At 46.2% G+C, this 14060-nt stretch overlaps 1 protein-coding gene across 1 annotated transcript; it reads right to left on the bottom strand.

Moving 5' to 3' along the window:
* Positions 1-5: 5 nt before the first annotated feature.
* Positions 6-13245, bottom strand: KDELR3 (KDEL endoplasmic reticulum protein retention receptor 3). The gene is made up of 5 exons (XM_036761173.1): positions 12799-13245; positions 8603-8703; positions 4317-4475; positions 2768-3020; positions 6-636 (listed from the first exon to the last, which is right to left on the bottom strand). The coding sequence occupies exons 1-5, from the start codon at positions 12887-12889 to the stop codon at positions 596-598; spliced, it is 645 nt and encodes a 214-aa protein (XP_036617068.1). The 5' UTR covers positions 12890-13245; the 3' UTR covers positions 6-595.
* Between the last annotated feature and the right edge of the window lie 815 nt (positions 13246-14060).

Below are 14060 nucleotides of genomic sequence, written 5' to 3'. Positions count from 1 at the left end.
GCCACTTTTTCTTTACAAAAAATTCTCCTTTTAGCAGAAGTCCAGTGAATAATCGAACTACAATGGTTTGAACCTCTCTCTGTAATTGTGTTCAGTGTCTTAGAATTGTGAAGGGACTAATGTTCAAAGACCCAGATAGCACATTTTCACCTCAAGATGTATATAAAGCTTGTATTTTAAGGGAATAGGAAAGGGAATAACAATACTTAACCGTTCTAGGTCACCAGTTTTCACATTTTTACTCTGAATTTGACAAGGACTGTTTAACAAGGGTTAAACAGTCGATTTGGGTGTCCTTCCCTGGTTTGGGGAGAGTGATCTTGGAAAACAATGACAGTCCTGACTCAAGGGATGCCTGTTAAAGGGCCAAACACTTCAGCCCCAGGGATTGTTCCACCCTTCATTTGTAGAGTATTAGATGTGAATGGAGGGGAGGGAAAATGATGCGTTCTCTCCATCCCTTCCTAGAAGTCCGTTTGTTCAAAAGCAGCACCAACAGTATCTCCAGGAGCTTGTGGTCAGGAAATCTGGAAAGGAACTTTTGAAACGGATCCATGGCTGCCTGGGGGTTTTGTGTGACTTCTCAGTTGGGTCTTCAAACTGGCATTGGGAGACTTAGCTTCTTTCCTTTAAGGACTGTTGAGACAAAAAGGAGACAGTTAGCTTTGCTGTATGCAGACCACGTCAGCAAGCAACGATAGAGGGTGGGTGATGGTTGAGGTTCTTGTTTCGGTGCACGATCTTGGTAGGGAGTTCTGGTGCTTTCTTGAGCTAGGAAGTGACATGATCACATCTGGGCCTTATTAATATGGTGGTCATGGTGCAAAGGGTGTTTTTAAAGCGGGCCACTCCACTGAGAGGTGATCGGTGTAAGGGTAGGACCGACAAGAATTGGCAACCTTCTAGGGAGGATGAAGAACTAAGAATGACTTGGAGGTTGTAAGAGGAGGTGCTAACCGCCAACAGAAATGAGTTTGGAAGAGGGCAAGTTTCTTGGACATGGTAAATTTGAACTGTCAGGTAGGGGAAACCCCCTAAAAAGACATTTTCGGGTTGGCCATTGCCAGCCTGTGGGAGCTGTTTGAATGTGGTGAGGGGGGAATTAAATGCTTGGGAGAATATTGGAGGAAGTGGGAGGAAATGGAATTGAGGGCACAAATATTGGGAGAAGGGATACCTCTGAGGGTAGGTGGTGATGTGCCCATCTCTTCTGAGCAGTAAGTTCGAGGGTGTTCTATCGGGCCTATGATTTGAACAAGGAGGCTCTTGGTTTGGGGGTGGGGGGAGCAGTTAATGACAGTTGCCAGGCAGTCAAAGAATTCCAGGGGAACCATTAAAGAGTTCAGCTAAAATGGGAGTGAGAACTGAGCTCGATTACTTGACTGGTGATTGGGAGATTCCCAGAGGATGGAGGTTTGTTTGGCAAGAGGTTTGGGGAACAGCCTTTCTCAGGGGATGACTTGGGAATCTTTCAATTGGCTGACGGAAGACTAGGGAGCAGGAGCCTTATAAAGAGTAAAAAGCTGAAAAAGTAAGATGAGCGATTGGAAGGAAGCTGCATTAATATGCAAATAATTGTCCTATCTAAATTTATAGATTTAATGCCACGCTAATCAAATTATCAAAGAATACATAAGAAAAGTGATCAGTGCACTAGGCTAGGTAAGCAGAACCTAACAGCTGTGGGTGGAAAGTCCCCTATTTGGCAGAAACTGGGAAAACCATAGTTGGGCAGGAATTAGGTTTAAATCACTTTAATGTACCACAATATAGTCCAAATGGGCACACTACCTAAATGCAAAATGTATTATAAATTTTTTTAAACTGCATTGCACAGCTGTTGTGGGGGGAAGGGGGAGGAAGATGAGTGGAATTCTTGACTAAAGGAATAGAGGTAATCATGAAAGAAAAAAAAAGATACCTTAATTCTACAAAGCAAAAGTTCTGCAAAAGCAAAATGAGTGAGGTCAGAAGAGAAGTTGGAGAAAATGCATCAAATATTTTGATAAAAGGTCTGTGAGATACATATAGAATAGATTCAAGTAATGGAAAAGCAGAAGCCTGCTCCCCAGTAATTATGTATCCAAAAGATGTGAGGGGGAAATTTTCAAGAGAAGAAAGTCCAGCTATCAAAAACTGAATGTTCCAAATATAAATACAAGTTAAAACTCAGCTTTCACCTCATGCACATCAGAGAAGTGAAGAAGACAAATGCAAGCAGTCAATGTTGGAGGGGCTGTGGGAAGTTAGGTGCATCAATGCATCGTTAGCAGAAATGTGTCCCCGAATCAGACTATACTGAGTCATATACACCAAGGAAGTTAGAGACCCGCAAATGTCCTATATTCACAAAAATACAGCACTTTTTGTAGTATATCAACTTGGGAGGGTGAAAGTGGGTATGTGGTGATTTGGGAATGAATGTCTGAATAAACATGTGAGTGCAATGTCATTACTATGGGAAATAAGTATGGAGAGTTAGACTTGGGAGAACTTGTATGAAGAGTGAAGGGGTCTATCGCATAGACCAGTTTGTTTACAAATGAGCATAAAGGAAGATGAAATTGAGCTTCAAAAACTAATCTGTTTATTCCCTAATTTTTTATTTGGGGTGACTGATGAAGAAGCAAGCCTTCCACTTCTGGATGCGAAAGATGTGTTGATTTGATTGGGTTGACTACTAATTTCCTCTGGGGAACGATGATTGGGGGTGGCCATTATTAGGTAACGACAATGATCCCACCTTTCACCCTCTCCTGGCACCTACCTTTGGTCACATACAGGTAGAAGAAGTCACAGTAGAAGATGGTTTGTACCACCCCGGACACCACCGCAATTTGGTCGTAGAAATTTTCTGTGTGGTACCTCCAGATCCAATTAGCCAGATAAAGAGCTCGATAAAGCCCCAGAAAGAAAAGGTAGTGAGTGGTGATGGTCTCTGCCTCCCCGGTCCTGCTGATCATGAAAAGCTGAGGCAGGATTGCCACAGACTCCAGGTAGATAGAGAAGGTCCACAGGATCTGAACCAAAGGAAAGAGCGGTCAGGAGAGATGCAGCATGGGGTCAGAAGGCTCTGATTCCGTCTGGGGACAAGTTACTTCCTCTCTGGAAGTCAGTTCCTCATCTGTAAAATAAGAGGGCTGGACTAGATGGCCTGTGAGATCTGTTGCAGCTTTAAGTCTGTGACCCCAAGGCTTCAGTCAAATCGGCAAATATGAGTTGGGGCCGAATTATCGTTGGGTAACTTTAAGAGGGAGCATGAATATTAACAGTTATCCTAGAACCAAAAGAAGAAGTAGCAAGAGGCAGAGTACATGTTGGCTCTGTCCTTAGAGGATCATGGTTTTAGAGCTGGAAATGATGTTTGATCTCATCTACGCCGACCTCATGGTACAGGTGATGGGGACGTGTCGGTAAGTGCTTTGTCAGAGTCTATACTAGAAGGGAATAGCAAAGTCAGGACTAACGCCCTCTTGTGACGTCTTCAAAAATTGTGGGATCATAGGTTTAAAGCTGAAAGTGACCCAAGAGATATCTCTAGTCCCGCCCCCGCCCCTGCCCCCATTTTAGGAATGAGACCCAGCCTTGGGAGGCCAGAAAATCTTCTGAAAATCATGTGGACCAATACTTGAATTGGGTGTTCTGCAGTCCAAGTCCAAATTAAATATTCTCCAGGGTTAGATCCTCTGGGATGCCAAAATTAGCTTTTTCCTTCATTCAATCTCTGGACTTAATTTTGTGAATTAACCTTGAGAATGTGATGCTGAATGTAATTTTTAGAAGGTCTTAAGCAAATAAGATTTCTGCTCTTTTTAAGCTGCATATTCTAAAGTTTAAACTATGCCATTTGTGCTAGTTTAAAGAAAGCAATTAAAAGATTTTTTTTGTAATTAAAACAAAAACCACCTACGGTGGCCAGGGAAGTGTAATTGTCCCATAGCTTTTGGTTTGAGGCCATGTTCTGGCAAATTCCCTGAGCAAATGCAGGATCAAGGGATATTTGCCAGCAACGGTGTTGTGGAAGAGGAACTGCATCAGCATGGAGGCCTGAGGACTTGGACCGGGGGTGGGGAACCTGCGACCTCAAGGTCACATGTGGCCCTCCAGGTCCTCAAGTGTGGCCCTTTGAATCCAAACATCACAGAACAAATCCCTTTAATAAAAGAATGCATTGTAAAATTTGGACTCAGCCAAAAGGCCACACCCAAGGACCTCGAATGCCACATGTGGCCTCAAGGCCATAGGTTTCTCAGCCCTGAGTTTTAGACCATCAAAGAAGACCAGGGCAAGGGGGAGCAGCTTTTCTTTTTTCTTACCTCCAGCGGGGTGAAACTGTAATTCTCAAGGAAGGAGAGACCAGTGACTGGGACTAAGAGAAACTCTAGGCGGAATGTGTCATTCTCACTGTCAAACGTTTTCCAAAATTTCCAGTAAATCATGTATACAGTGATGTAGGAACACAGCAGGAAGATGACCTATGAAAGGAGGGATGAGGTAGAGTGAATTCCTTTGACCCCTGGCCAGTCTGCACTATACCCCGTGTGCCCCAAAGAGAGGGCCTGGCTTCCTCTTGGTGCTTTCCTAGCCTTGAATTCTGGATAAGGTGCCTTAATCTCTGGACCTTGTGGTCCCTAAGATCAAGGGAACGCTACACTTAACTTGACACCCCCTCTTTGACTTGGCTTTTGAGAATGCCAGCCCAGTCTTCAGACGTGGGGGTGGTGGGCATAACTGATACTCCTAGGACACAGATCCCAGCAGCCCAACATCTTAGGAGGCGATTGGGCTCAGCCAACTGGCAGGAGCCTCCAAGATAGCAACAATGCCAAGTTTAATGTAAGCCCCTCCAGGGCAGGGACCAATTTTCATATCTGTTTTTGAACCCCCAACCTGTAGGCCAGGGCTCGACACAGAGCAGGAGCCAAATAAATGCTTGTTGAACACTGCACATCTATCATGGAATCTGGACTTGAAGCCTTCAGACTTGGTGTAGGAACTCCTGGCCTTGGAAGGAAAGCTTGTGGAATGGGGGGTGGGACTGTTTTCAGTCTTATCAAATCTGATGAGCCCAAACGATGAACTCAGTATCTTCCTCCCCAACCCTCCTCTCTTTCTCACTTCACCACTGCTGTCAAGGATGTCTTTATCCTCCCTGTTTGCCAGGCTGGCAACCTAGACAGTCATCCTCAGGTAGACATCCTCAAACTCCACCACCCCCTATAGCCAATCAGTTACAAGCCCTGTAGATTCTACCTTGGCAACATTCTCAACATGCCCCCTTAGCTCCTCTGACAATGCCACCACTCTGGGGAAGGTTCTCATCACCTCATGCCTAGACTACTGCCAAAGTTTGCTTCCAAGTTTCTCTCCCCTCCAATTCATCTTTCACCATTTGTCAAATTCATTTTCCTAAAGCACAGGAGTCTAATTGTATTGTTGTCCGGTTGTTTTCAGTTATGTCTGACTCTTTGAGACCCTATTTGGGATTTTCTTGGCAAAGATACTAGACTGATTTGTCATTCCCTTCTCCAGTATATTTTACAGATGAGAAAACTGAGGCAGACAGGGTTAAGTGACTTGCCCAGGGTCACACAGCTAGTAAGTGTCTGAGGCTGGATTTGAACTCAGATTTTCCTGACTCCAGGCCTGGTGCTCTAGCCACTATAATGCCACCTAACTGCCCACAAGTCATATCCCTCTCCTATTTGGCAGACTCCAGGGGCTCCCTGTTTCTCCTGGAATATAAAATCCTCATTTGGCTCTTAAATACCCTCACAATCTGGTCCCTTCCTACCTTCCCAGTCTTCTTACCACCTTATTCCCCTTCACCAAAATACTCTATTATCCAGTGACATTGGCACTCCATTTCCTGACTCCCCACCTTTGAACTGGCTGTCCCCCATGCCTGGAATGCTTTCCCTCTTCTCCTGTCTCTTGGTTCCCCTGGCTTCTTCTAAGACTCAGCTCAAATCCCATCTCCTACAAAAAACCTTTCCCAACCCTCCCCCTCACCCCTTCTCTCCCTGCCCCTTTCCCTCTAACTAGTCCCTTCTCTCTGAAATTGTCTCCTACTTCATTAAGCTGTACATATTTTGTGTGTATGTAGTTGTTTGTCTCGCATGTCCCCCAGTTAGGCTGTGAGCTTTCTGATGGCACTGACCATGTCTGTGGCTTTCTTTGTATCACACAGTAGGCGCTTAATAAATGCTCCTTGCTGATGCAGTTGCATCCCCATCATGCAGCACAGTTCGCAGCATTTAATCTGTGCTTCATAAATGCTTAATCTATTGCAGTCTGTGCTCCCCTGGCATAGTCCCTGAGAACCCAAGGTCATGCCAACCTCCCAACACCATCCCCCCGAAGGTGTTTCTGGTGGAGCATGGGAAATAACATTGGTGCTAATTGGTAAAAGTCTGCATTGCTTGAAATTCATTCTTTCAAAGACATGTCAAAAGCAGGTTGCTTTGACCTCCCTTCCATTCTCTCAGCAAACATTCCATTAAGCAGTCCCTCGGTACAGGGTCCTGTACTAAACACTGGGAGAGACTCTGGTTAAAACACAGTCCCTGGCCCTTGGGAGTTTCCAGTCCAGTAGATGTGCAAGTGACAGCGACAGAAATGTTTATTCTCTCTGAAATGCAATTCAACAAACATTTCTTAATCGGGGAATGGCTAACCAAGCTGTGGGACAGGAATGACCCCGGAAGATTCTTGGGCTCTAAGAAAAGAACAATCTGGAGAATCATGCGAGGGCTTCACGTGAACAATGCAAAGCAACAGAACCACAAAACAATGGAACCGAAGTGTTGAGAAATTAGAATGACCAACATTAGCCCCAGGGAAGAGACGGAACCTTCCACCCTTCTTTGGAGAGGTGGGCAGCAAAGGGGCAGAACGCTGCATGCAACCACAGACTTATTTTAGGGGTTGCCTATGTTTGCTAAACTGTTTTCTCCCCTCCTTTTAAATCTTTGTTATAAGGGATGGCTCTCTGGGAGTGAGAGAAGGGGAATGATAAATTGGGAAATACAAGTCACTTAAACCTGTCCACCTCAGTTTCCTTCTCTGTAAAATGTGCTGGAGAAGTAAATGCCAAATCATTCCGGTATCTTTGTCAAGAAAATGCAAATGTAAATGATGTAAAAAATGATGTAGCCATAAAAATTTATTTTAAAAAAATTTAAAGCATATATTCAGCACCCACTATGTGTGCCAATGGACAGCATTTATAGGGGTAAGCAAATATAAAGCATACACAAAATAAATTTTCCAGTACTGGGAGGCCAATAAGAACTGAGGGAATTAGGGAAAAGCCTCTTACAGGAGGTGACGCAAGAATTTTCCAAGAGGTACAGGTAAGGAGCATTCCAGGTTTGGGGGAAAGCCTGAACAAAGGCAGAAAGAGGCTGGAGGGTTGAGTGTGTGATGGGGGTAAATTCATACAGGGCATCCCAAAAGTCTTAGTGCAGTTTTAAGTGTTAACAACTTCACAAGCATAAAAGTTACAAATTTGCAAAAAAAAAAGTTATTTTAAAATATTGATATGATTCTTAATGAAATTCAACATATCTTGTGATACATACGGGCAGCCCTAGTTAATTTTCAAACTTTATAAAAGCTGCTCAGCTGCTCAGTGACCAAAAGGATTGCATTTGTAATCCTAACCCTAAAATCATCTGAAGCACTCAATTTGGATTCAAGTTAGACGTGACCCCACCAGAGAGTCCATTGGAGAGAGATCAGGTGACTGAAGTGGCTGAGCAAGAAGCTGTCCTGTACTCATTCAACCCTCTGAGAGAGTGTCATCCAACAATGCATAATAACAGGGTGCCCTGGCTAGTTAAAATTAATGTTCAAAATATATTTTCTCAAAATTCACATAATAACAGGGTGCCCTGGCTAGTTAAAATTAATGTTCAAAATATATTTTCTCAAAATTCACAAACTGAATAAGTATAAAACAAATTTAAATAATTGAACTTTCTTTTGGTTTTATTTTGTAAGTAACATTTTTACTTCTGAAATTGTTCAAATTTTAAAATGCAATAAAACTTTTGGGACACTATGTGCATATGTATGTACATATGTATCTATATGTGTGATACAAATATGTATAGATAACATGTATATATGTGCATGTGTGTATTTGTATACATATGCAACACACACATGCACATGTGTGCATATATCAAGGGTTTGTCTATCGTGTATATATACACATGTGCACGCATTAATATATACATATATACGTATGCATATGTATGTAAATCTATATCAGGGGTGTATATATAGATGTGTGTATGTGTCTATTTGTATATACACACACATCCACACATAGAAACATCCATATCTATACATGTATATATACATCTATACATACACATGTCTATCTATATATTTATATCCATATCTCTATCTGTCACATATGCCCAAACAGAAAAGTTGGCTTGTCAAGCAGACATCTTTCTCTTTTTCTCAAAAACTAATAGGGAAACACAGAAATTTCTTAAGTGGGCACGGTCAGACCTGTAATTTAGAAATAAAGTGGTTGTATGTATACAGAAATACACAGCCCTTGTAAAGCTCACCCTCCCCGCCTCACCTTCATCACTGTGTTGTAGAGGGAGATAAAGTTGGTCAACAGGTCTAGGTATCGAGTTGTAAAGACCAGAGCAAACAGGGCTTGGCTCTTTCCGGAGATTCCTGTATCCAGGGAGAAAGAGCATGAATTAATTAGAAAGCAAACATCCTGGTGCATACCTTGGAAGCACAGAATTTGTGAGACGGATCTTTCAATCCATCCCAGTCAGTGACCTGATGGAGGATCATCTGGCCTTTGCTAGACTCCTCCAGGGAGTAACTGAAGGTGGGGTGAGACTGGGGAGAGCTTGACTTCATTCCCATATTCCCTCCTTCTTCCTTCCTTCCTTCTTTCCTTCCTTCCTTCCTTCCTTCCTTCCTTCCTTCCTTCCTAGTCCTTCCCTTTATGGAGCCAAAGCTTGCAACCATCTAAATCACAATGATAGCAAGCAATTATGTAGCAGTTTATGGTTGGAATAATGTTTTCCATACATCATGTCACTGATCCTCAGGAATCTTATGTGCTAGGTGCTATTTTTATCCCTAGTTCACAGATGAGGAAGCTGAGACGGATCAAAATTAGGTGACTTGCCCAGGGTCACACAGCCAATAAGTGTCCAAAGCAGAATGCAGACTCAGATCTTCAGGATTTCAAAGACAGCGCTCCTCATTTTACGGAAAAGGAAAACTGCAAAGCAGGATTGGAACAAGGTTTGCCTCGCATCAGAGAGAAAGGAAGCAGCAGAATGGGGATTCAAACCCAGGTCCACTGACTCCAAATCCATTGTCCTGACTCTCTATATTATGCAGGTAGAGAGCGCTTTACATAGTAACAACTCCCACTTCTGTAGCACTGGGATTTGCAAATACTTTATCTGCATTAGCTCATTTTATCCTCATCGCAAGCGTGTATGGTGGGCACTGTCATTATTTGCATTTTATTGATGGGGAAACTGAGGCTCAAAGGATTTCAGGGAGTTGTGTAGAGTCACATCCATCCCAGAGAGGATTCAACCCAGGTCTTCTCAGGGTAAATGAGGTCCAGGCTCCATCCAGCATTCCACACCTCCTCTTATGGTAGGGTTGGCCATCTCCTAACGATGGATGATTGGGCACGTTCCTGGTGGCATGTGGACTGACCCACCCTGTGGCTGTGCCTTTAGAGGCTGAGGGAAAGAGAACAGCCATGGCAGGAGCCCACGAAAGTTCGGTCTGGTGACCCAGAGTCACAAGAATTTGTTTAGTTGGCTTTAAGTCCATTAGCTCACTCTGGTGGCCAGAAAGACAAAAGATGGAGCTGCCCCTCCACTGTGTGGATGAAGCTTGGCCTTGGATGGGCTGGACCCCTTTGTATCTCATCTACAGTCAATGATTCTGTTCCAGGTCCCTCCCTTCCCCTGCCCAAACCCACAATGCCTTTGGAGTCCACGAGGATCTCCAGAGAAAAGTTCCTAAGTTCCAAGACTTGAAGCTGCAAGGGCCTTTAAAAACCAACCCCTAGTTTTTACAGAGGAAGAGACTGAGAACCAGAGCTGTGACTTGCCTAAAGTCATACGGCTAGAGTCAGGATTGGAACTCAAGTCCTCTGGGGTCAGGAAGAGTCATCATGGCTGAAGTGACCCAATAACAACAGCCTCTGACCCCAAATCTCGAAGTCTTTCGATGGCACCATACAACCTCTCTGTCTAGCCCCTAATGTCCACCTTCTGATACTCTGTCTTTTAATGTCCTTCCCAGCTCTGTGTTCCATGCCCTTCCCAGCTCTGATATTCTGTGTTCTAAGGTCCCTCCTAGCTCTGATACTCTGTGTTGTATGCCCTTCCATTGATCTGTCTTCAACTTACAACTTTTGGGGGGTAGAACTAGAAAGGTATTCAGAGGGCACCTAATAGAACCCTCTTAATGTACAGAACAGAAAACAGGGTCAGGAAGAGAAAGTTATCCCCCTAAGGCCACAAAACTGGCAGAGCCCAGATTGAAATCCCATTTCCTAATGACATCATGCTTCTCTCCTAAAGGTCCAAGTGCAGTGGGTAGGGGGGAAGCAGGATTGAGCTAATGAGGGCAGATCTGAGCCATTCTACCAGCCCCTTTTTCCTGTCCAGCCTAGAAGATCCTATCCGTTCTGGGCAGCAAGTTACCACCCCAAAGGGCTCCTGTGCAAAGCAAGGGTCAGGATAGGTCGCAGGGACCTGCTGAGGTCTCCACATGGGACCTCACTTGTCCATAGATGCCAAGTTCTGCATCTAGGGAAGGGGAATGAGGAGGTGGAGGCTCAGATGGTGAGTAAGAAAATTCTTTAGTCACAGGGTGACTAGTCCAAGAAACCCTTAGCCGTCCCCTCTGAAAGCCTTCTCGGTAAGAAGACAGCATCGCAGTGTCCAAGGTGAAGGGGCCTCAGTGGGCCTCTTGTCCGGACCCAAAAGGAATCCCTCTGATTAAATACCTAACAAATGGTCTGCTTGAAGCCCTCTAATGCGGGTGAGGGTGGGAGTAAAGGTTCAATCACAAAATCATGTTTACTTTCGGACAGTTCTCATTTGGCAGGAGGGTTTTCCTAACATTAAGCCTAAATGTGGTTATTTGCAAAGCACCCCATTCTTCCAGTTCTGCTCTGGTTCTGCCCTCTGGATCCAGGCAGAAGAAGCTCAGTAATCTCTCCAAGCCACTCTGCAGACCCAATGGCCCATTACCCCCTTCACATCCTCCTGCTCCCAATTACAGATGCAGAAGGAAGTAAGTCAGGAGCCGGGGTCCCAGGCCTGACTCTGCCTCTGTCCAGCTGGGTGACCGTGGGCAAGATCCTCCCCACTGGCTGGGCCTCAATTTCTACCATTGTAAAATGGGAGGGCTTCATTAGATAAAGTCCCTCCCAGTTCTAATATCCCATTTCCTGAGGCCCCTCCCAATTCTAACATCCTTTGTTTTTGTTCAAAGCTCTGATACCCTGTGTTCTAATGCCCTTCCCAGCTCTGATACTTTGTGTTCTATTCCCTTCCCAGCTCTGATACTCTGTGTTCTAAGGTACCTCTCAGCTCTGAAACTCTGTGTTCTAAGGTCCCTCCCAGCTCTGTGTTCTAATGCCCTTCCCAGCTCTGTGTTCTATGCCCTTCCCAGCTCTGATACTGTGTTCTAAGGTCCCTCCCAGCTCTGATACTGTGTTCTAAGGTCCCTCCCAGCTCTGATACTGTGTTCTAAGGTCCCTCCCAGCTCTGATACTGTGTTCTAAGGTCCCTCCCAGCTCTGATACTGTGTTCTAAGGTCCCTCTCAACTTTAATCTCTGTGTTCTAAAGTCCCCTTTCAGCCCTGACACTGTGTTCTAACACCCCTCCCAGCTCTGACTGAATCACCATTCTAAAGTCCGCTGCAGCTCTGACTATGGTCTAACGCCCTTAGCTCTCTCCCGGCTCTAGCACCCTTGAATGCTCAGAGGGGTCCGCTTTCTCTAGCTCCACTTCTCCCTGGCGGTTCCCTTCCTTTCTGCAGCCTCCCGCCCACCTCAGCGCCTGCCACATCACACCCTCCTCCTGTGCGACTGTCCATGCCCTTCACACCCATCCCTGCCCAGATTCTATCTCCAAGCCAATCAGAGGCAGAGAGGGGAAGGGTGGGGGCGGGGGGGGGACCATCCGTTTCATGGGTATCAGAGCACAGACATGGGAGAGGGTGATGAGAGGCAGAAGGGGAAGAGAAGAGCAAGTGCTAGGGCAGAAAAGAGGAGAGTCCAGGAGTGTCACTTTGGAAAATAGGGGCCATGGAGAAAGAAGAGAAAGACAAAAAGAGAGAAGGCTATTCAAAGTTAGAATTCAATTGCTCCCCTTTTCATAGCTTGTCACTGTTCACAAAGCACTTCACTTCTATTATTTCATATCTCACAGCAGCACAGTGAGGTGGGTCCCTCATTTGACAGCTGAGGAAACTGAGGCCCAGAGAGCCATATGGCTTCTGAAGCAAGATCTGAACTCAGATTTTCTGGACCCCTGCCTTACATATCACCTCATTCAGCCTCCCCATTTGACAGAGGGGAAAACTGAGGCCCAGAGGTTAAGTTATTTGCCCAAGATCACCCAGCAAGGATTTGAGCCCTGGTCTCCTAACTACCTTTCCCTCCCTCAAATCTGAAGGGGCAGGAGCCTAGCTCTCCTTGTCCTTCATCCATCCTCTGCCCTCCTGACTCTCTCCCTCTGAACCCGCCTTCTGCTTCATCAGTCACTTACCTCGGCAGGACTTGGATCTCCAGATTTTGACCAGTAAGAGGATCATGGCCAGTAAGTGGGAAACATCCCCCAGGATCCGGAACAGATTCATGATGCCCACTCCCCAGTGCCAGGAACAACCTGAGACCCCCTTTGGCTGACCCTTCCTTCCAGAACCCTTGGTGGAAGGCTTTCACTCTCTCCCACTCGCTTTCTTTGCTCTGGCCCCTATCCTCTATAAGAATGCCCTGCCTAGAGAGAGCCAGGACCCGCCTCTGTCCCAGCCCCAGGCTTCCTTCAGCATCCAGCCGTCTAGCCTCCCCACCCTTCACTCCTCTGGGTCCAATGCCAACTTTGGGCTACTTCAAGCCTTGGGGCCAGCCAGCTCTGTCCCCTCCAGGCAGCCTTCCAGGCTCCTGGGCTCCTGCCGGGACACCCCTGCCTCTTTCCCCAGTCCTGGAGCAGGCGGTGACGTGGCTGGGCTGGCCAGGGCCTTGGGGGTGGGAGGAGACTACTGGGGAGCCAGGAAGTGGAGTATTGGAATCCCGGACCTCCCTCTTCCTCAAGTTACTGGTGGGCTGCAGGGGAGCCGCTGCTGGGGCAAGGCGTAGGAAGGAGGAAGCAGTGGCGGCTGGGGTGGCAGCTGTCCAGGAGCTGGAAGAGAGGCCCCTCCTGCTGAGGTGGCCAGCTCTCCTCCAGTTTTCAGGGACGTGGCTGGGCAGGGCTGGGGCTCCCCTCCTGCTTCCTGCCAGGCCCTCCCCACCTTCTCCCAGCCACAGGGACCAGGTGGGGCTGCCCAACTGGAGCCAGTGAGCAGAAGAATCTGTCCAGTCTGGGGGAGATGGAGATACTTGGCAGACAGGGTGAGGGCAGGAACCTCCAGTGGGAGGTGAGTGCTGTCTCCTCCTCCCCTCAAGCTCCCAGCTAGTTTTCTAGCTTTCTTACCAGAGATACCCTCTCCCCAGAAGCTCTCCTTCCAATTCCTTAAGCATCCTAGTGAACTGGAAATAACACTGGATTTCAATCTTCTTGTTTCAGCTGCTAACAAGCTCTGTGGCCTTCTTTGGGCCTCAGTTTCCCCATTTGTCTGACCATGTCACTCCCTGGCTCAAATAACCTTCAGTAGCTCCCTATTAATATCTTCTCCTTAGCCTGCCATTCAAGGCCCTGCACTGATCTTCCTCAGTCCTCTCATTCCCCAACCTTGTCTCGTGATTGGCATGGTCACAGATCAAACATAGGAGGTCTGCACAGGACTTTGGCGCAACTCCTTCCTTCGGCAG

The sequence above is a fragment of the Trichosurus vulpecula genome, chromosome 5 (genome assembly GCF_011100635.1).
Source record: "Trichosurus vulpecula isolate mTriVul1 chromosome 5, mTriVul1.pri, whole genome shotgun sequence".
Taxonomy (NCBI): Eukaryota; Metazoa; Chordata; class Mammalia; order Diprotodontia; family Phalangeridae; genus Trichosurus; species Trichosurus vulpecula.
Note: the sequence above shows the minus strand (reverse complement) of the source record. Positions and strands in the feature narration are given on the sequence as shown.